The sequence below is a fragment of the Lissotriton helveticus genome, chromosome 2_1, assembly GCF_964261635.1.
Source record: "Lissotriton helveticus chromosome 2_1, aLisHel1.1, whole genome shotgun sequence".
Taxonomy (NCBI): Eukaryota; Metazoa; Chordata; class Amphibia; order Caudata; family Salamandridae; genus Lissotriton; species Lissotriton helveticus.
In genome coordinates this window covers 1,791,527,401-1,791,548,600 of record NC_136059.1, presented here as the reverse complement: position 1 = coordinate 1,791,548,600, position 21,200 = coordinate 1,791,527,401, and the positions used below count along the sequence as shown (strand labels likewise).

General features: G+C 43.9%; 1 protein-coding gene across 2 annotated transcripts in view; it reads left to right on the top strand.

Moving 5' to 3' along the window:
- ZGRF1 (zinc finger GRF-type containing 1) overlaps positions 1-21,200 on the top strand; it is an 829,426-nt gene that overhangs the window by 540,179 nt on the left and 268,047 nt on the right. For both annotated transcript variants that reach the window (XM_078676730.1, XM_078676729.1), the window contains exon 16: positions 14,777-14,961. In XM_078676730.1, coding sequence (XP_078532856.1) covers positions 14,777-14,961 — 185 coding nt within the window. The remainder of the gene's footprint in view (positions 1-14,776; positions 14,962-21,200) is intronic.

Sequence of the window (21,200 nt, the reverse complement as noted above, 5' to 3'; positions counted from 1 at the left end):
ATTCACAGCCCCGAGGGAAAACGACATATCGGGGTAGAGACAACACCAGCAAAAAGTGAGACTCACTTCCTTCCGCCACTTTGTCCCAGCCAGAAACGAATTGGAGGAAGAATATCCCTACATTGCTCAAAATGGTCAAAAATTACCACAGACAAATGGGTGCTGGATGTGGTTTCCAAAGGCCACATATTAGAATTTGTAAAAACCCCTCCAAATTCACCCCCAAAAGGACCGCCCCCAGCACATCTCAAAGAGCTATTCATCCAAATCAATACAATGATTCGAAAGGGGGCAATCGAGAGAGTACCTCAACACCAGAGAGGGAAAGGCTTTTACTCTCGTTTTTTCTTGATACGCAAAAAATCAGGAGAATGGCGCCCAATCCTCGATTTGCGTGCCCTCAACAAATACATCAAAAAATTAACGTTCAGAATGTTAACACTCCAAGAGATCCTCCAGTTTTTGGCAGAAGGGGACCACTTGGCAACACTCGACCTTCAGGATGCTTACTGCCACGTACCCATTTTCCCCAGACACAGGAAGTTCCTAAGGTTTAGAGTGGCTGGCAGGGATTTCCAATTCAAGGTGCTTCCCTTTGGACTACGTTCAGCCCCGAGGGTATTCACAAAGATGTTGGCACCTGTAGCGGCCCACTTACGATTATAGGGTATTCAGATATACCCATATCTGGACGATTGCCTTATCAAGGCCAATTCCTACGCCACAACAAGCAGACATGTCCAGATATGCCTTTACCTACTTCAAAGCCTGGGTTTTTCAGTGAACTTCGAGAAATCAGATCTGATACCATCACAAAGGAAGTCTTTACTAGGAGCAATGCTGGATTCCAAGCTCGCTCAGGTCTTCATTTCAAGCGAAAGACAGGAGAAGATCCAAAAAATGGCGACTGCACTCCTCAGAAAAGAGTGCGTTTCTGTTCGAAAATTCAAATCTTTCCTAGGGATGATCTCATCGTGCATCCCTCTCACTCCGAACTGTCGTCTGAGGATGAGACCCTTACAAGAGGAACTCAGTCACCAATGGGTGCAGGTATCAGGTTCCTTCGAGGATATCATCACCTTAACACCTCGAATGAAGAATACAATCCTGTGGTGGAGTCAGAAACACAACCTGCAAGTGGGTTGTGCTTTCCTTGCAGAGGTCCCCAGATTCATAGTAACCACAGATGCCTCGCTAGAAGGTTGGGGCGCTCACCTTCAAGGGATGACGATCAGTGGCAAATGGGACAGTCATCAAAAGAAATGGCACATCAATCTATTGGAATTAAGGGCCATTTTCCTCGCCATGAAATCCTTTCAAGCGATTCTAGAAGGCTCGACAGTGTTAATTCGAACAGACAACACAACGAGCATGCATTACCTGAACAAGCAGGGGGGCACAAGATCAGCCCGATTGTCCCAACAGGCTCAAGAGATCTGGAATTGGGCTCTGACTCACGACATCAACTTGTCAGCGGTGCATGTTCCAGGAGTAGCCAATGTGCTGGCAGATTCACTGAGCAGATCCAAGAGCAGCACTCACGAGTGGGAACTGCATCAGCCAGCGCTGGATCGGATCTTTCAGAGATGGGGTCACCCCGATCTGGATCTTTTCGCAACATATCAGAACAAGAAATGTACACACTTTGCGAGCTGGATTCCCCACAGAGATTCTTGCGGGGATGCTCTGTCAATGAATTGGGAGCGGATATTTGCCTACGCCTACCCGCCAATTCCATTAATTCCGAAGGTCATCAAGAAAATGAGGAGACAACCGTGTCGACTAATTCTGATTGCTCCACGGTGGCCACGACAGTATTGGTTCACACAGCTTCTTCTTCTATCAGAACGCGAACCAGTCCAACTGCCTCAAATTCCGAATCTTCTGACAATTCAAGAAGGCAGGGTGTATTATCCAGACCCTCATTCTCTGAAATTATCGGCTTGGCTCCTCAACACCATGAGTTTGCACACTTGAACATTCCGCATGACTGTCAAGAAGTCCTAGCCAATGCTAGAGCACCTTCAACGAACAAAGCTTATAAGCTTAAATGGAAGCGCTTTTGTGTTTGGTGCCAAACTATGAATTTACATCCCATGAATGCGGAACCGGAAAAGATCTTACCCTTCTTTCTACAGTTGGCTAAATCGGGTTTGGCGCACTCAACACTTAAAGTGTTTTTAGCGGCCATATCCCGATACCGTCAGGATGGTACGAATTCTCTATATTCCTCAAGAATAATCCAGCAATTCTTTAAAGGTTTATTTCGTATGTTTCCTCCAATACGTCGGCCACCCCCATCCTGGCACTTGAATATAGTGCTAGCTCAGCTCATGCGCCATCCCTTTGAGCCAATCCATAAAGTTGATCTCAAGTTCCTCACTTGGAAGGTTGCATTACTACTGGCGTTAACATCGGCCAGAAGGGTGAGTGACATGCAGGCGTTCACGTCTAAGCCACCTTTCTTGCAATTCACAAATGACTCTGTGATACTACGCACCAATCCGAAGTACATGCCCAAGGTGCCATCGGATTTTCATTTAAATGAGCCAGTGATACTTAAGACATTCTTTCCCAATCCGCAGTCACCAGCTGAGCGGACTTTACACACATTAGACATTAAGAGATGCCTTAAGTTTGATCTTTCAAGGACAGCTGCCATCAGAAAAACGGATCAGCTATTTGTAGCGCATGGCAGACCAAGACAAGGCTGTGCAGTGACAAAACAGACTATCGCCAGGTGGGTCTCATCCACGATAGGGCTCTGCCATCAACAAGCAGGTAAACCCTTACAGACCTTACCTAGAGCGCATTCTACGAGAGCAGTCTCCTCTTCAACTGCTTTGTTTGCTGGTGTGCCTCTCCTGCAGATTTGCAGAGCTGCAACATGGTCCAGCAGGCACACATTCACGAAACATTACTGTCTGGATTCTTCAAGTGATACCGATGCCTCGTTGGGGAGAGCAGTCCTGCGTAATCTTTTTCAATAAGGTGAGCCTCTGATGATCTCTCCCACCTCCTATTGCTCTTTTGACGCTTTCATATGTTATTGCATTACTTTATTTTCATGCATGAAAACTGTTTTCCTTGGCGTCTAAGAGCGACATATTGTATTACTGCTAACTACTCGGATTCAGGCATGTGAATCTATGAAAGACACCCCTAATACTGGAGAAGAACAATAGTTACTTACCTGTAATCTGTGGTTCTCCAGTATTGGTGTCTTTCATAGATTCACATGCACCCACCCACCTCCCCTCAGAGTCTCACCCAGACTGTTAAGATATTTATATATATATATACTCTGGTACACTCCGGTGCTACAAAAATCTGACAGCCTGGGTCTCTGGGGAGAATATTCTGGTGGGAGCTGTGGCCTGATTGGCTGCAGTTTGGTCTAAACATAATGACTTGGATAGTCACTAATGTGGAAGTTTTTTCCTTGGTAGCTGAGGCTACTTTACTTCCTGGTTTAGTATAACTGTTATTTGCTATGTACAAATGGCATATTACTGCTTTTTTATGTACCGTGGGACTCCTACTCCGACGACGGGGAATGATTCAGGCATGTGAATCTATGAAAGACACCAATACTGGAGAACCACAGATTACAGGTAAGTAACTATTGTTCTTTTCCGGCCCCTTCCTACCTATGTTCCCCCTAAGCTGCGCACCTGTGCATCCGGGCATACTGTGATTTCCCCCCACACAGAAGATCATTAGATGCGTGCATTACAAAGGGTATTGTAATGGGAGAAGAGCTGTTTATGAGGAGTGAAGAGTGATAAAGCTGAAGCTAACGGCCTGCCAAGGACGCAAAGGGCATTCACTCTCCTACTGTGAAGCACTTCTAAAACGGGGCCCATTTGCTTCCTATCATTTGATTTGGTTATAATCTTTCCAAGGACAGGGGAAGGGGTACAGGCATCAAGGAAAAAGGGGGGGGGGGATCGTCGACGTTTCGACCCTGGCGCTGTGAAGGGAGGATCAACACCTCAGCTACCGGTCTTCTACAGGACGGACAGAAGGGGAGAACCTGGGAGAAACCATGTGAAGAATCAACCAACTACTACCTTCAAAAAATGAAATAATTAAAAACACCCAGTCAAGGGGTTGGGTACTTTACCTAAACTGCAGAGAGACAGCGCCCCAAGAATGAGGGTGGCCACCTACAGACAACGAGAAAACGCATATGGCTAAGTGCCCCTCAACAAAATAGTGGCACTAGAGATTCACAAGATGAAAGATTTCTTCATACATGTTCCAAATGATAAAACCAAAAAATTAACCACTTGATCTATCAATCTTCCTTAGCTAAGGAAGATTGATAGATCAAGTGGTTCATTTATTGGGATATTTGAGCACACCATTAACTGGTGAGTCCTTTTTGAAGGTAGTAGTTGGTTGATTCTTCATATGGTTTCTCCTAGGTTCTCCCCTTCTGTCCGTCCTGAAGAAGACCCGTAGCTGAGGTGTTGATCCTCCCTTCACAGCGCCAGGGTCGAAACGTCGACGATCCCCCCCCCCTTTTCCTTTATGCCTGTACCCCTTCCCCTGTCCTTGGAAAGATTATAACCCAATCGTATGATTGATATACGTGGGGCAGGTTATAATACTAAGGGAATAGAACCTTAGATTCTGGTTTAGAAGTATTGGATTACCTTCTTTTATTCATTTTTTCTCTCCCTTCACTTGAGCAGAACCTCTTTGTACTTTCTACTGCACCTGGCAGAACTCCCCCAACCTTTGGGTCTCTATAAATATTTATATATGAATATGAAATAAATTGTGAATTTACATTGCTATATAAAACTCAGTGTCAGAATATCTTGTTTTGGGTATTTTATGACGAGACTGCAAATGCATTTGGTTTGTTTTTTCTTTCCTTTTCAGGATTAAGTCCTACAAAGATTACCTTGATGCGAAAATGAATATTACATTTAAAGGTGTTAGATAAATATTGTCTAGGACCACTTTGTTTTCTATGACTAACAGGCGTACAAGTACCCATCCAACCGATAGCCCTCTCCTTTGTGCTAATAAAAGAGCAAGTTGCATGAATTTATCTGCCATTTTTCTTCTCCCTAGGCTGCATTACTATCCCCAGTAGGCATGCCTGTAGTGTGGCCTGGAGTGAAAACCCAACTGTAGCTTGACCCTTGGCACTATCTCCTCTCAGAACATTATCACCTCCCTGCAGACATATGCCAAATGTAAAAAGAAGCTTTATCCTCCTTTCATCTGGGACATATTGGCTCCCTGGTTGGATACATCTTACTAAGGACATAAGAAGTAATAGAAGTCCGGTGAAGGTAATTGAAATTTATAAACTTGAAACTGCTGTTACTAGAAAACTCACAAACCAATGCACATGACCGCTCCCAGTCCGCATCCAAGAAGGGCTCAGCCAGCTCCTTCTCCTGGGATCATCCGACTTGCAGTGGGCGTCAGGTAAGGTCTTCCGCCTAGAGCTCTATACAGACGTGTGATTAGATTTCTCCTTTCCCCTCAGCAGAGAAGCACACCAAGCACATGTGACGGCACTAGCACAGCCGGAAACGTGCACCACCCCTAGACCAACTCCTAGTTGAAGAGTGCTCCGGGCCTCCTGCAAAGTAATGAAAACTTCCCCTGGTACAGTTCTCCAGCTAAGAGGCAACCCCTATTTCTCCACCGTTCAATGTACATATCCACGTCCATTGGATAGAATGGAACATTGTCCCACAACCGCAATTCCTGATCGAATGGGGCTCTTTGAATCACTTTAGTGACTACCCCCTCCCAAATTACCACCATCTGTCACACTAGATAGGAAACCGGGAAGTCCGCTCATCCATCTCTCATGAGGAGTCGAGCTAGTGTCTCACTGCCAGTTCTGCTCTGCAGTAATCGTTTTTCACAAATGGCCGAATCCAGAAGCCACTGATCCGAATATTGTAAGTGGGCTACATAATAATAGTGCTGCATACCTGACAGTGCCAGACCCCCTTCAGCCATATCTCTTTGCAGCATCAACAAAGCCACCCTATTAAGGCGATCCGCCCACACCAAGGAGACTAATCAACTGTCCAGTCTCCCGGAAAAAACCCTGATTTATGGAACATAGAGAACTCTGAACAGCTTACAAACACCTGGGGAGAAAGACCATCTTGGCCAGTGGTGTAAGAAAGGCTCAGCGCAGTACCCCGGCCTGAGAGCTTCTAAGTGAGTAATGAGGAGGCCCCTCCATGTAGTTTGCAGGCCCCCCCCCCAACTTTCGTTACACCACTGATCTTGGCGAAAGCCATGCTGCCCATGACTGAGGGGGGAAGTGTGTTCCAAAATTGAAGGGCTCGTGAAGACCTCCCCGCACCTGTTCTATAATATGTTGGCTCTGTTGTGTCTCCGTATGGGCTACCAGGCACCGAAACCAGTCTGTCTCAAATCGGAAGCAGAGCTCCGTTAGTTGTTCTATTTGGATTGATGTTAATACATTCAGGGGAAACTAGAGTGTTTTATGATTATTGACCCAATAGCCAGGATTGCATCGGGATTAGAACTGCTTCCCTAGGGGAACAAATGTAAGTAAGGGCATCGTCTGCATACAGCGAAACAATGATAGTAGTGTTGTGTATCGGAATCCCCCAGTCCTTCATCTCCTTGTGTAATAGGGCAGCCAGGGGTTCCAGCACCAAGGCAAAAAGCAGTGGTAAGAGTGGGCAACCCTGATGGGTACCCCCATCCCACAAGCCAACTCTCCGACTCCGCCCCTCCTACCCAGGGACCCAGGCCATGGGCTCTGTGTACAGTAACCGCACCCAATCTCTAATGCAAGGTCCAAACTCCAGCACCCTCAACACCTCCATCAAGTGGGACCAGTCGCCAGTATTGAAGGCCTTCTTCTGATCGACAGCCACTTGTGTCATTTCCTGCTCCTCATCAACCACTGCGTGTGAGACATGTGTTAGTCATTGGATATATAGAGCCATGCTCCAGCCTGGGATAAACCCACATTGGTCGTCATGCACTAGGTCCCGTATCAATGCCCCAATCTAGTCGCCAGAAGCTTACAGTGAACCTTAACATCTGCATTAATCATGGTGAGCGATCAGTAAGAAAAAGGGTCTGGAGCAGTCCCTCCAGGTTTGCAGATAACACCCTCACGCATGGCTTTGGGGAGAATCTTCTTATCGAACGCCTCCTGGAATACCTCCAACAGCCGCTCTGACAAATGTGCAAAGTACGTTTGGTTGAACTCTACCTGGAAGCAATCGCATTCCAGCGTCTTAGACCTATTTAGTTCCTGCAGGACACCCCTCAACTCCTCCACTGTGAAGTCTGAGTCCAATTCCTGTACACTATCTGGAGCAAGCCCGGGAAGCTCCATTCCCCAGAGGTATGTCCCCAAAGCATCCTAACTGACCTTTTCTCTAGCCCTATACACCTTCTGAAGGTGAGCTTGAAAGGTCCTCAATATGGCCTCTCGACCAATGACAGTTCAACCCTTTGGGAGATGCAGGTGCAATATAGGTGTCACCTCCTGTTCCTGTCGCATAATCTAAGCCACGAAATTCCTTGACTTGTCCCCCTCCCTGTGCAGGCCTTGTCAATACTCTGTAAGTGTTTACTTACCAACATCTTCCAGAGGTCATGTGTAACTTCTGCAGCACCCTGTCTCATCTCCAGCAACTCAGCCTCTTCCTTTTGAAGTTCAGCCAGCTGTTTCTCTTGTCATACTACATCTGCCTCCAGCTTTTCTCATATCCTAGTGGTGGACCTTATTCAAGCACTGCACATCACCGCTTTCAAAGCCTCACATTCGTTGGCTCTAGTAACCGTTGTGCCCCAATTATGCTCCGTGTAATCTGTCAGTACATCCGCTGAGGCTGCTGTACAAGAAGCATCTGTCAGGACATCTAGGAGTAAACACCAACTCTACCTCCCCCTGTCATTGTACGTACAGCAGCATCGGAGCATGATCAGAAAGACACCTCCACAAATGCACTACCTTGTTTAAGGTGTGGTGCGGCTGCTCTGCCACCATAATACTATCCAAGTGACTAAATGCATTGTGTGTCAAGGAATGACAAGTGTATTCATATGTCTGGAGGGAGAGAAGTTTCCAGCTATCTAAAAAAAAAACAGATTGTGCATGACCACCAAGAGCAACCTGGTCATCAGTGGTTTTGTTCCAGCCAGAGGTGAATGTCTGTCTCTCTCACCATCTGCAACACAATTAAAATCCCCTGCCCAAAGGATAGCGGAATCTATGCTGTCCTATAGTATGTCTTGCATATTTGTTAAGAAGTGCCTATCTTCTTTATTTGGTGCATAGCTGTTGATATTAGAGACAGCCTTCCCATCCAGTGTTCCTTGTACAAGTATGTATCGGGCCTCTACGTCTTCCTCTGCGTATGTGTGATGGAAGGGTACCCCTGGATCCATCCAGATGGCCTCCCCTCCGGCGTATGAAGAGTACGTGACTGAGTAAAGTTGTGCCCTCCATTTTTTCCCCAGTTTCTGTATTTCATTAGTCATGATGTTTCTTGTATACAGGCTATGTGGACCTCGGTACGCTGGAAAGGTCTTTCGGTTGCATCACCATCTTGCACCCATTGTTTAATGAATTGCTCTGTTGATCCCCCTTCTGCTCATTCCGGGAAGCTCAGAAGTCTAACATTATTACGTAGAGATCTCACCTCTGCGTCTTCTGTCTGGGCTTCCAGTATCCCAACCTGGAGAGGACACCTTCCATTTGCTTTTGTAGAGTGGCCGCTTCTAGCTTGAGACTGCCTTTTGGCTCCTCAGCTGCATGCAACTTCTTGGATACTTTGTGTACGTCTGTGCGGAGCAGATTGACCTAGATCGTTTCTATCTACCCTTCCAGCACAGCCTTAGAGTCCTGGATTGCCACAAGAGTTCTGTTCTCATAGGTTTCCCAGCCGATAGTTCTAGACTAGGAATACGGCGAGATCCTCCCTGGCGTTTCTGTCTCGCCTGGGGTGTTGTGTAGTGCTCCATCGTGATGTCCTGAAGGACCCCTGAGGCCTGCCTTTACCCATGAGGGGGGGGGGGCGGGCAATGTCATCCGCCAACAACAACCACTAGGTGAACCACTGGAGAGGGAAGGACCACAAAGCAGCAGCCTGCTGAAAAACAGCAGTGACACCTAGTCCCGGCAGGGGCAGTCCAGCCGAGGCACTGCCAGGTAAGTGGAACCCACCTTGCATCTCAGGAATTCTGCAATAATCTAGCAGGTTTCTTTTTTTCAAAAGTAAACGATATATATGCAGAATTCTCGGTTACTCCATCAAGCACCAGCATACATCCTAAATCATCAAAAAATAGCTTGGACTGTTCGTTTACTCGATTTAGGGATATGACGAATCAGGAAATAGGAGATCTCATGAGACTGGTAAAAACAGGTTCATCCTTAGATCCCTGCCCCCCTAAAATCCTCATTCCAGTAATTGATGTGGTGAGCAAAGTCATTACTCCCATCTGTAACGCCATGTTCCAATCTGGGATTTTCCCAGATAAGTTAAAAAACACTCTGCTGAAACCCCTATTGAAAAAAACTGGTCTTGATAAAACAACTCCCAACAACTATAGACCCATTGCCAGCCTGCCCTACCTGGCTAAAATAGTGGAAAGAGCAATGAATATTCAACTAGCTGAATATATCGAACAAAATAATCTCCTGGATGAGTCGCAGTTTGGGTTCCGGAAACTTCATGGAACGGAGACTGCCCTCATTAAGGCCGCCGATGATATCAGAACCATTAGGGACCAAGGAGGAACAGCAATACTGGTCCTGCTGGATCTCTCGGCGGCCTTCGACACGGTCAATCATGCTGTCCTGATTGACCGTGTCGAGGAGATGGGCATTTGCTCCAAGGCCAAGGAGCTTCTGGCTTCATTCCTGTCCAATAGAACGCAGGCAGTGACATTGGGCGCATTTCAATCTCCTCAGCTCGCCCTCCCATGTGGCGTCCCGCAAGGCTCATCCCTAAGTCCGACACTCTTTAACATCTATGTGTCGGACTTAGCAAGGGTGATTAAGAACTACCGGATGAGCCTTACCTCTTACGCCGACGACACCCAACTGGTGATCGCAATTAAGAACACTGGGGAGGAGGTTGCCGCCAGATTCCAAGAAGGCATGCTTGCCATCAGGGAATGGATGTCTGAGAATTGCTTGCGCCTCAACTCGGAGAAAACCGAGGTAATGATCTTTGGAAATCTATCGCCGCAGTGGTCCACTCTTTGGTGGCCGACACCTCTCGGAGCCCCCCCAGAACCAGTGAAAAAGGTCAGGAATTTAGGAATTATATTTGACGACAATCTTAATTTTTCCAACCATGCCAACCAGGTTGCGTCGTCTGCTTTCTACAAGCTTAAGATCATTAGAAAAATCCTGCCCTATCTCCCTGAGAGTGCTAGGAAAACAGTGGTGAGCTCCTTAGTACTCTCATCACTTGACTACTGTAACGGACTGTTTGTAAATGCCCAGGCACGGGTGGTGGCCAAACTGCAGCTCATACAAAACGATGCCGCAAGGCTAGTAGCTGGCATTCCTAAGTTCCAGTCCACCAAGCAAGCGATAAGAAACTTCCACTGGTTAACAGTGAGAAATCGCATTAGATTCAAGACCTTGTGTCTCACCTATAAAGCCCTCAAGGGTCTTGGACCAGCATTTCTCAAACAGAAACTCTGTTACTATCTACCAAAAAGATCCTTACGCTCCGAACAGAGACATCTACTGGTAGTACCACGCACCAGGACGGTGACATGGGGCGATAGAAGCTTTACCAACGCTGCTGCCAAAATCTGGAACATGCTTCCAAAGGAAATAAAACTGTCACCCTCGTTACTTCAATTTAGAAAATTGGTAAAAACCTGGTTATTCGACCAATAATCTGTTCAGTACAATACGTTTAAGGTAGAAACATCTTCAATTTGGGATTTTCAGCAAAGTTATAGCGCCAAGACACCCACGGGTATACGCTGCGCTTTATAAATGTTTAAAATAAATAAATTCTAATGTTTCCTTTGGATACCTCCCTGAGAGGCAGCATGCAACAGGATGCACCAAGGGATACGCCCTGTTGAGGGTGCAATCTATACACTCCGGGGGCACCCCTTTATAACCTACAGGCAGACCAAAGCACAATGTCCCTGTGTGCCCCGCCAATGACAGTACCTCCATCAAGTGTATCCTCACCAGTCCTGTAGGCAGATCTCGGGACTATGCTAATTCATGGCCAACCGATATTCCAATATAGGGAAGGAGGCCCAGCAAATGGCTCACTAGCCGGTCAAAGCCCCCCCCCCCCCCCTCTACTGCAACGCCCCACCGGGTAAGTCTCCACAGGCCCTGCCAAGCCAATCTGCAAGGCCTTCTCACCCTCTCCCCACTGCTGTCACTTCCTTCACATCCCCACGTCCATGCAGGGCTTCTGCCGAACAGCTGAGAGCGCCCAGCGGCCCCGGCAGCTGATGCAGGCAAGCCACGCCCAGGGGAGTGAAGGATGCATGCGCTGCTGAGCCCTGATGCTAGCACGAAGCTCCAATCCTCATGCTTCTCACCGCGACTCCAGTGTCAGCCCAAAATGGCAAAGAGGCAGTTGGCACACCTTCTGCACCACCAACAGCTCCAGGGACCTGTGCCACCAGGATCTTGGCACCAGCCGGCCGCTTCCAGGCGCGGGCCAAACTCGAACCGCTACAAGCAGGCTCCACTGCACCCGCAATTGAGGTAGGCCCCCAGCAGCTGCCAGTCACGCCACAATCTGCATCCACTGCCCAATGACAATCAAAACTGCGTGGGTGAGGAGAGAAGGGATCCCCAATCGACCCCCCCAGAGTACAGAACAAATCAGCACTGCTAAGACAGGATTGATTATATAGGATATTCACGTGGCTTAGGAGGAGCCCCTCAAGGACGTATCCTGTCAGCCTTCTTGCGTTGCCACGTCCCCCCAGAGTACAATATTAAATGCAATCTTGAGAAACATTTTCATTCCCTGTGGCGGACCCTCATTCATTTTTACCAATGTAGAGGAAATGTGAGTAATTTTTCTACTCATGAATTTCGCATTTATATATATTGGGATTTCTGGGGAGGGTTCCTATGGCCACCTATTACTTACCACAAGGTGATACTCTCAATTGCCGCAGTGCGGATTGGGCAATGATATGCCACCATTATAGGTTGATTATATAATGTAGGAAAGAAGATCCTTGTGGCAGACACCCCAGAGAAGGGTTCTGAGCACTGAGTCTGCCCTTTTAAAATATCCCTAGAAAGCCAGGATGGCATATTCTGAAGGACATGGGTGTACCTTGAGATTGAGACCCTTTTCAAATGAATGGCCCTCAACAGGACAGACTATAGTAATCTAATCTGATGCTGAACATCTATTTTAAACTTGTCTACTAACAGTTCCAAATTGCACCCTGAATTTCTTGAGAGACCTGGGGATTGTCATTCAAACCCTTCCATGCTCAAATGAATGCAAAGGTCTGCAAGGGACACATTAAACTAACCGTTGATCAGACAAATAGTGAACCTAGACCACTTAATACGAAATCTGGAGCGGAGTGCAGGTTCTTTAAAAAATGTAGAGTAATATGAGTATTGAAGGGATCCACAACAAACAGTTGAATGTCATCTTCAGATAGCAGTGTGCTGTCTTTCTGTCTTCACTGCTGTCGACTCACACCCCCTAATCAATGGACCCTGTCTGCTCAAAGGTGAAGAGACTCAGAGAAAGGGGGAAGAGCGGTCTCATACATCTGTGAAGTAAATTGTCGGGAAAGGACTCTATTTAACCAGACTGCAGCTATGGGTGACGTGTACAGGAGAGTAAACAAGAAACAATTGGGACCCACAAACCATTTTCCTTATTTTATATATAATATGATGCACAAACCTGTAGAGTCGAACAGCTTCTCATCGTTAAAGAGCCATAATATTAAAGGGCTAGTAAGTTTGCTTGCAAGAGTTGGCATTGGTTCAGTAACATAGAACTGCGGGCACCAGAATAATAATACCTGCGAGGAACCATTGATCTAGAATGTTGCATTGTCCTCCACATTTAATAGGGAGTTGGAACAGTATAAGGTGCCTTTGTCTGTGGGACGTCCATGTTTGCGGATCCATGTAATGTACTTGTCTCTATTTTGACCACAGAATCCCATCAATTTTGCCATCCTACAAGAAGCTTAGGAGCCTGGAACCAATTATGTTAGACATGTACTTGAATAACTCAACTCAACATTAGGGCCAAGTAACCTAGTTGCCACCACCCTCTAGTCATTATTCAGTCATTTTTGGGTTATCTTCCTGGAGTCATTGGGGAGCACTGCTAGTTCCTGTTTTTTTCAGTGATGGCAGATAAAAGTTCCCTAACTCTACAGAACTGCTGCATATGTTTATAGACCCCCGTAGGTACGGCCTAGCCTCTCATAACAATGTTAAAGCTTCCCATGGTCAACATGGGTCGACTAAGCCCTCATTCTGCAAATTAATGTTAGTTGGCCAAGATCATCAAATGATCTACCTACGAACGGTGTTGCAGCTTCCATGCATTGACCCTCCATCTCACAGAGACCAACCCAGAACATTTGTCTACCATTAGCAGAAATGGGGTGTAATTAGAGGTCTGCCTGGCCAAGAACTCCACAGTCTGACTCATGTCAGCCTTTGGTCTAATGATATGAACAAATAATCAAATATGGAATGCGGGCTTTGGGAACCCTAGTAGTAGGAGTAATGTGTGTCTTTGCCACCCCTTTGGCTACACTTTGTGCTTGAGCCAAAAGGTGTTGCAGACATGACCTGTCCTGATACCGCAGTGCGTGGTAAGTCCGGCTCTCTTAATCTTTCTTGTCCAGTATCCATGCCATAATCAAATTGCCCTCAAGTACTTGAATGGTGTTTGGGGTTTCGGTCATTAAGGTATCCAGTGCAGCTAGTACTTTGCTCTGAAGTTGTGGAGAACCATAAATATAAATCAGTTATGCCCCTATAGTCGTGTCTCCTATTCAGAGGTACATAAGTAGCATTTGGGTCCAACCAGTTCCTAGTTTCCTTGAATGGGAGTGATTTTCTATTAAATACTTCCACTCCCCATTTGCAAGAAGCATGTTTTGACACCTGTTGCTCGGAAGGTGGATCTCGTAAAACAGTGCCAGATGAGATTTGTGTCGAGAAATTGATATATAGAAACCCTCTTAATCTTGTCTCTCAATGCTGGGCACCCCAGGTTCCCCAGAAACCATTAGCCCCAACATTCCACTTTACAGAGACCTTTCCATCCTGACCCTGGAATGATGTGACTTAACGGTCTCTCCTCCCCCTCCCACAACCTCTAAACTGCTGATTAAATATTGTCATTCTAACCCCCCAGTCCTCAATTCACACTCTATACTTGTAACTACACAAGCAGCCCTAATTCAAACCTTGGGGTATGAAGGCAGATAATGGAATTGACCTAAATGTAAGTCGTCAAGAGAGGTTTTGCAGGAGGGGTTAGGTTGGCTGGTCAACACGGCTCATGCACCTGAACTTTCAACGTTTTTATTTTTTTATACACTATTGACTGTGCAAAGGTCTTTCTCAGACCAAGGAGGAGAGCACCACATTGGTCTCAAGATGTAGGGCTCTAGAATATGGAATATCAAAGTCATTGGGAAAATAGTGTGTATTTGTTAGTGTGCTAACAATACTGTTCACTTGTGTATGCCATAGAGCTAACCCATGTGCTTCTTTTCTTTTCTCTTTTCTGTCAAGAACACTTGAATATTTTACTATTTAACGTGTCCCAGAGATTCCATGCAGCACTCTCGAAAGCTGATATATCCTTTTACACTTCGGCCGGGGAAGGAAAAGGGAATGGAAATGAAAACTTTATTCCATTTTGCCTTCATCACCAACCTGCAAAGCTAATTATGGTTAAAAAAGAAGGTCGGAATAAGGTGAGGTGTTTTTCTTTACAAAATATTGTATAATGGTTCAGTCGTTTGTGCGAAAAATCACTGTGCCTCAAACAGCCAACATGAGTTATCACACAATGCCTTTACCAATCATCCTTTACCACACATTATTTGTATCCTTACCATGCATGCCTTTACCTGGTACTTTACAGGAAAGTTAAAAAACAACATAATTATTATGTAATATAAAAAAAGGATTTAGGTGCAGGTAGTGGTAAAGGGAGAGTCGGATAATTTGGGGTATATGGGACGGACAGTGGTAAAGTCAGATAAGGGTAATTTTAGGGTTTAGGGGTGAGCAGTGATAAAGGGAGTTGAGAGTAATTTTAGAGTTTAGGGGTTGGTAGTGGTAAATCTGAGACATGAGGGGGTTTGGAGGAGTTCCCTCTCCCCAAAGAAAATATAGATCCTAGTTAAAAGTAGTTGCATTAATTTTGACAAGCAGAGAGAATAACTTCTGCACATTCAATTATTGAAAATGAAGAGGATGTGTAACTCATTTATTTAAGTCAGAGGTCTTCAATTTGTTAGGCACACCTACCCATATCAGGACATGGCAGTATGCCCAGGAGTGGGGCTTGGCCTTCAGTAATGCTGGCACATTCTTGGGCCTTGGGGGGCAGGCAGTAGGGAATAGGCATGTTGTTACAGCCCACCAGGTGAAACAGTTCATGTATGACTAGCTGGTATTATCTATTAACAGCTTTGCCAGGATTTTAAGGGGTGGCCAAGAGATGCCAGTCTACTGATAGATGAGAATTTCTTCCTCATCATATGCATGTTTTCAGGGATATGTTGCTTAATGTGTGGGGAATCATCTAGAAATCTACAGATAAAGTGCCCTTTTTCTCATCACATTAGCCCTTACCACTCTTACCTGTTCCCTTCTTGTGAGCTAATTATTAAGGCCAACTGAAATAGTAAAATAAATATAATATTTTGGTGGGGCTATTTGCTACCTCATTTTGAAAGAGGTGTGACATTGTTTTAACCAATCAAAGAGAGCATGAAGCTATGGCTGTTGGTCACACCACAAAGGCTTTCAGCAGCTGGTCAGGTGATGGAACAGAACAACAAAGCAGATGTGTTGACTTTTTTTTTTGGGAGGCCCATCCGTAGGATCTTCCTCAGAAGAAGGAGATGCTTTCATATTGTGGAGTGGTTCAAGTGGACTTGTTCATGACAAAATTACTATACCACACAGAGTATGACAGCACATCTATCAATCCATCCACAAAATGGGCATTCCTATCATGCCCTACAGGAATATCTGTTGATATTAGAGGAGACACCTCACCCGCCGTATGGCGGCATGTTTCATCATTGGTTGCTCCCCTCAGCCAGGTAGGTGTATACCACCCGGATGGCCGCAACCAAATCTGAGGAGATTTTTTGGGAGCTAATAAAATAAAATAAAATTGATAAAGAATTCTTCTGGATATTAGTGCAGGTTTCAAGTTAAAAATGACTGTGGATAAACCCTAGGTTTCTCTATATTAAGTGGGCATACATATCATAATTGAAAATTATATGTGACTCGACGTTTTACTGAAACAGAAAGACTTCTACATCTATCAATAAATTACCTTACATGTTTCAGCTGAATGTTATTACCCCTCACCCTAAAGGAGTCTAAATGTTAATGTGAATCTGTTTTCTGACTACCCATTTGTAAAACTTTCCCATAAATCATTCGCTGTCCTCTGCTCAGCATTTCAAGGACCTTCTCTGAAATATTTATTAATGACTCACTTTCCCCTTCCATGATGGAATTTGTTCTACTGCACTCTTCTGCACTATTTTCATTAGTCTCTACTCTCACTGGTGTACACATTATTCCCTGATTTTTCACAATTTCTCTTTTTGCTGGTAATGTATGTATTTCCTCAATATTTTCACTTGGGACTGTTATTGCATGAATCTGTGAAACTCCTTGCCCTGTCTGATAAAGAGGAACAACCGGACCAATTGTTACAGTTACTGATAGTGCATCAGGATTATTTGTCATAACTATATTGGAAAATCCTGCTCTCTCAGGGGTCCGATTCTCATCTAAAATTATTATTTTATAAGCTGGATTTAAGTCTGCAGGTTAAGCTTCTGGTCTTAAACCTTCAAATGGATTAGTCTCTGAATTATGCTGTTCTTCATTATAAGGTGGGGGTCTATTCAGCAAAAACTCATTCAACAACTTATCATCTATATCCTCAAAATTCTCATCTGCTCCAGGGAGTACTTGAACCTTTTCCTCCTCTAAATGTTTCCTCTTTTCCTTACATTTCTCTCCTTTTTGTTTAGCTACCATTACCGGATACATTCCGGCTCCCAAAGCTACATCTTGACTCCATATCTTTTTCTGGGATTCCCATTTTGTCTGCTCATATCGATTTATTGTATTTCTATATCTTCCCTGACATTTCTCGTTTTTTTCTCCGATGTGCTTCATGCCCCGACTCTTCAAGGGCTCCAGATTGTATAGGCCTAGGGTTAGGTTTCAAATCATTCATTTGTCTTCTCAAATGCTCTAATATTCTAACATTAAATGTCTCATTCTGTGGAAATGCTAACGGAGCATCCTTCTCAGTGTATTTTACCCAATTTTCTAACCAAATACAAGCATGATATCCTTTCTGTAATTACATCTGCAAGGCAAGTGTGCTTTCCGGAGCCACAGGAACTCCATTCCTGGTTGGTATCAGCTCATCTTTTCGCACTTAAGCTTTTAACAGTTTGAAAAATGTCATGATTCCTTTCCTTTAACTCAATCTGTGGTTTAAAAATCGCTAAACTCTCTTCCGCATTATTGTTTTCTACTACTAATCACTATTCGTTCTCATCCAATAATACCAGCACGGCTTTACACCAACCATCAATACCAGCGCGGCTCTTTATGACGTCATTCTAACTCCTCACTACAACTGATCCTAGCTTCACAATTTGTTCGTCGTCTTTTCTCTCGTCCTTTAAAAACAATCTTCACAAAAGAATACAATATAAAACAACTTTGTCTATTCAACTAAAAGAATTATAGATACTCACTCATTCAGAAAAATCTCTTTAGCTTCCTGTGATAACCTCAACCAGTGCGGTTTCACTCTAATTAAGTAAAAACTCTTAAGATCTCTCCCAGTGCGCTCCCAGAAGAAATATCAACAATTCCAACTTGTCGTGCATCTAGTTCCCTTTCTCAGTGCCCACAACAACGTCCTTGCACAGTACTCACAAATAAGAAGACAAACACACTTGGTGTATGCTACATTAAGACAGCTTGTAGCCCTATGCCGGGATCTTAAGCCTCGACTGACCTGTACTCATTTAAGTCAGGACGGACCACAACATAAACATATAATCATCACAAACCGACAATGTTTCTGTGGTCACAAGTCCATTTTAATCTTTTCATCAATTTCAAAACTCAATCACCTGTCAAAACCCTAATATTCTCTTCACACTCTAAAAACCCAATCACTTTTAATCATGTCTCTTCATATCCTAGTTTAGTTAGTCAAACTAACCATCCTCTGCTACTAGAAAACTGATGCAGCATGAAGCTTGGTCAAAATGTATTTCCATATACTTACATCCTTTTATACATTTCCTAATAGTTTCCTCTCTGGACCCATATCAAAACACTTAGCAACCTTAGATCCTCTGATGAATCTTTTAAGTGAGCTAACAGGGACTTGGATATTAAGAGAACATGTGACAAATTCTTACAAGGACCTGGAATAAGAAGATGCGAAATTCATGCTGAGAATAAACAACTTTCATTAGGCATTAATTAATAAAACTTATAACAAGACATTTACGCACCAAGAATGACTCAAACACAATAACATTTCTCATGTATATCATCTAAGCCTCAATTTGAATGGTCAAGAAACGCAAGTCACATGTAAGCTTTTGTTCATCAAAATCATTTAGTGCAATTAGTCATACATTGTCATACAGATTCAGTAAATATACATTTCGCTGATCACCTAAGGAATAAAGAGAGAGAGATATGGAAATGTCATGTTCATCATTCAGGTTATACAAACCAAGTATGCAGAGTTGAATCGTAAGGAGTCACAGGAATACTGGAGAGTCTAATCGAAGAGTTATACCTGCTCACGTTACCAACCGGTAAAGTACAGGTTGAGTCAGTTCAGAAAGTTTAGTCCAAATGCATTTGGCATAGGAACAAGAATCAGAGTTCAGTCCAACAGCATGCCAGGCAAGGAAATTGAAAAGGATAACCAGTACTGGCTCCTCCTCCAAGGGGGCAATTATACTTCCAAAAGTTCTCAGGTTATGCCCACAAATTATGGTTATGGGTTCCATTGGTTGTTCACAGTGGGCTGCTCATAGTGTGATCAATACCTTACTAAGAAATCCGGAAGCATTAAGTAAACCCTTTTGCTAAATCATCAATATCAACAACTTTATAACTTTCATCCTTTCCTCAGAAGTAAAAAAATTCATTTGTTCACTGTCTGCCCGTTCCCAGACGCTCTTTGAGGGTATTGATACATTTCTGTCAAAAGTGTTGCTGAACCAGAAAAAGACCTATTGTTCATAAGCATAAAAAGAAACTCATAGCGTCTGAAATGACAACTTCAGCTAGATTCAGTTTTTCAAAACGAGGAAAAGAGGCAAACACGAAAATTTGTCAAATCATTACCACATTATGAATGATATAAAACACACATTAATATGAATAATTCAGTTTTCATAGTAAACTGTACTTACTACTCTTTTCTCAAGAAGTTACATGTCAATATTAGGTACTACTTAAAAGAACATTTCACAATTTTTTTATTTTTCAAACTGATTGTTAAGCGTCACTTTTGTTATTCACATTGTTTTTTCTCATATTACTAGAATAAAACAGCAAATCTTGTATTGTCAAACATCTTTAAACTAAGCATTCCAATCGTCTTCAAGCGTTTCTTTCTGTAAGCATTCTTTTCATTTGTCACGTTAGGTAATTAGTAGCACATTTTCTTAGTTAACCATATTTGATTTGTTAAACACATGTTTACATTGCATAAGCAAATAACTGTTTTTCTCTCTCTTTATTTATGGCTTGTCACATTTTCAGGTTTTCAGAACACTTCTGAAAGCTTTTATGATGCAGTAAACAATCTTATGTTTTTCGTCATCATTTATTTTGCACAGTTCATTAAAATTAGTATTGTAAATCTACCAAGCCACGTGTACCTGCTCCTATACTCTCACCTTTGCTGGATAATCCCCCCAATCCCATCCCTACTTCGGCCATCCCCGCTGACCCTCTCATGAAAGTCTTGTCCTGAAATATAGCTGGCATCAGGTCAAAGAGGGGCAACATATCTTGAGAATCATTTCTTGCTACACACCACATTATTGCCCTACAAGAAACGTGGGAGCCCAACAATTGTTTTTATTTGAATGGATTTATCACATTTTGTAAACACGCTATCCCCTCGAACATGGGAAGAGCAAGGGATCTTTTTTTAAGGTTTTCTCTTAAGCTTTCTTACCAAGCCAAACTGATTGATTGTTGATTACCCCATGTGCTAGCATAGGAATGGTCATGCAAGAATCTTCCCACGATGCTAGTGGTTAATTTTTACAATTCCTTCTCCAAATCTCAAAGACTGAACATCTTCCAGCCTTAGAGGATCTTCTGGAAAGTTATGGGGCAGGAAGACAAGTTTATCATGACACGTTAATTTTAGGGAATTTTAACATCCATCATTGTTGTCTTAACTGTATTTCCACGTTAGAGTAGGGGAATGGTTCCGAAACGTCAAATCATTTTGAGCGTACACCATTGGGCACCTTTTTGGAATGTCTCCTCTCAGCCAATAATCTGCAATGCCTACAGGAAACAGACGCCTCTGTCCTGGTCCCTACCTATGTAGGAAGTGGTAGCTCTAGCATAATTGACCACATCATGTTATCTGCATTATTAACGCTGGCTGTACAAAATGTAAGTGTTACTTGGAACTGCCACAGCGATCATAATCCTCTAATACTGGATCTCTCCCTCTCTTCCGCCATAAAAGGGGGGGTGGCGAGTCAAATCTCTAATCCTAACATTAGTACCAAACACCAAGTGCGGAGACTGAAGTAGAAAAGGATCACCCCGGAGAGTTTTTCAGATAATTTGTATTCCATCTGCTCCCCGGAGTTCCAAGTTTGTATGGATCCTGTCCCACAGGATAGAGCCATCCTAGAGGCCTTCAACAAAATCA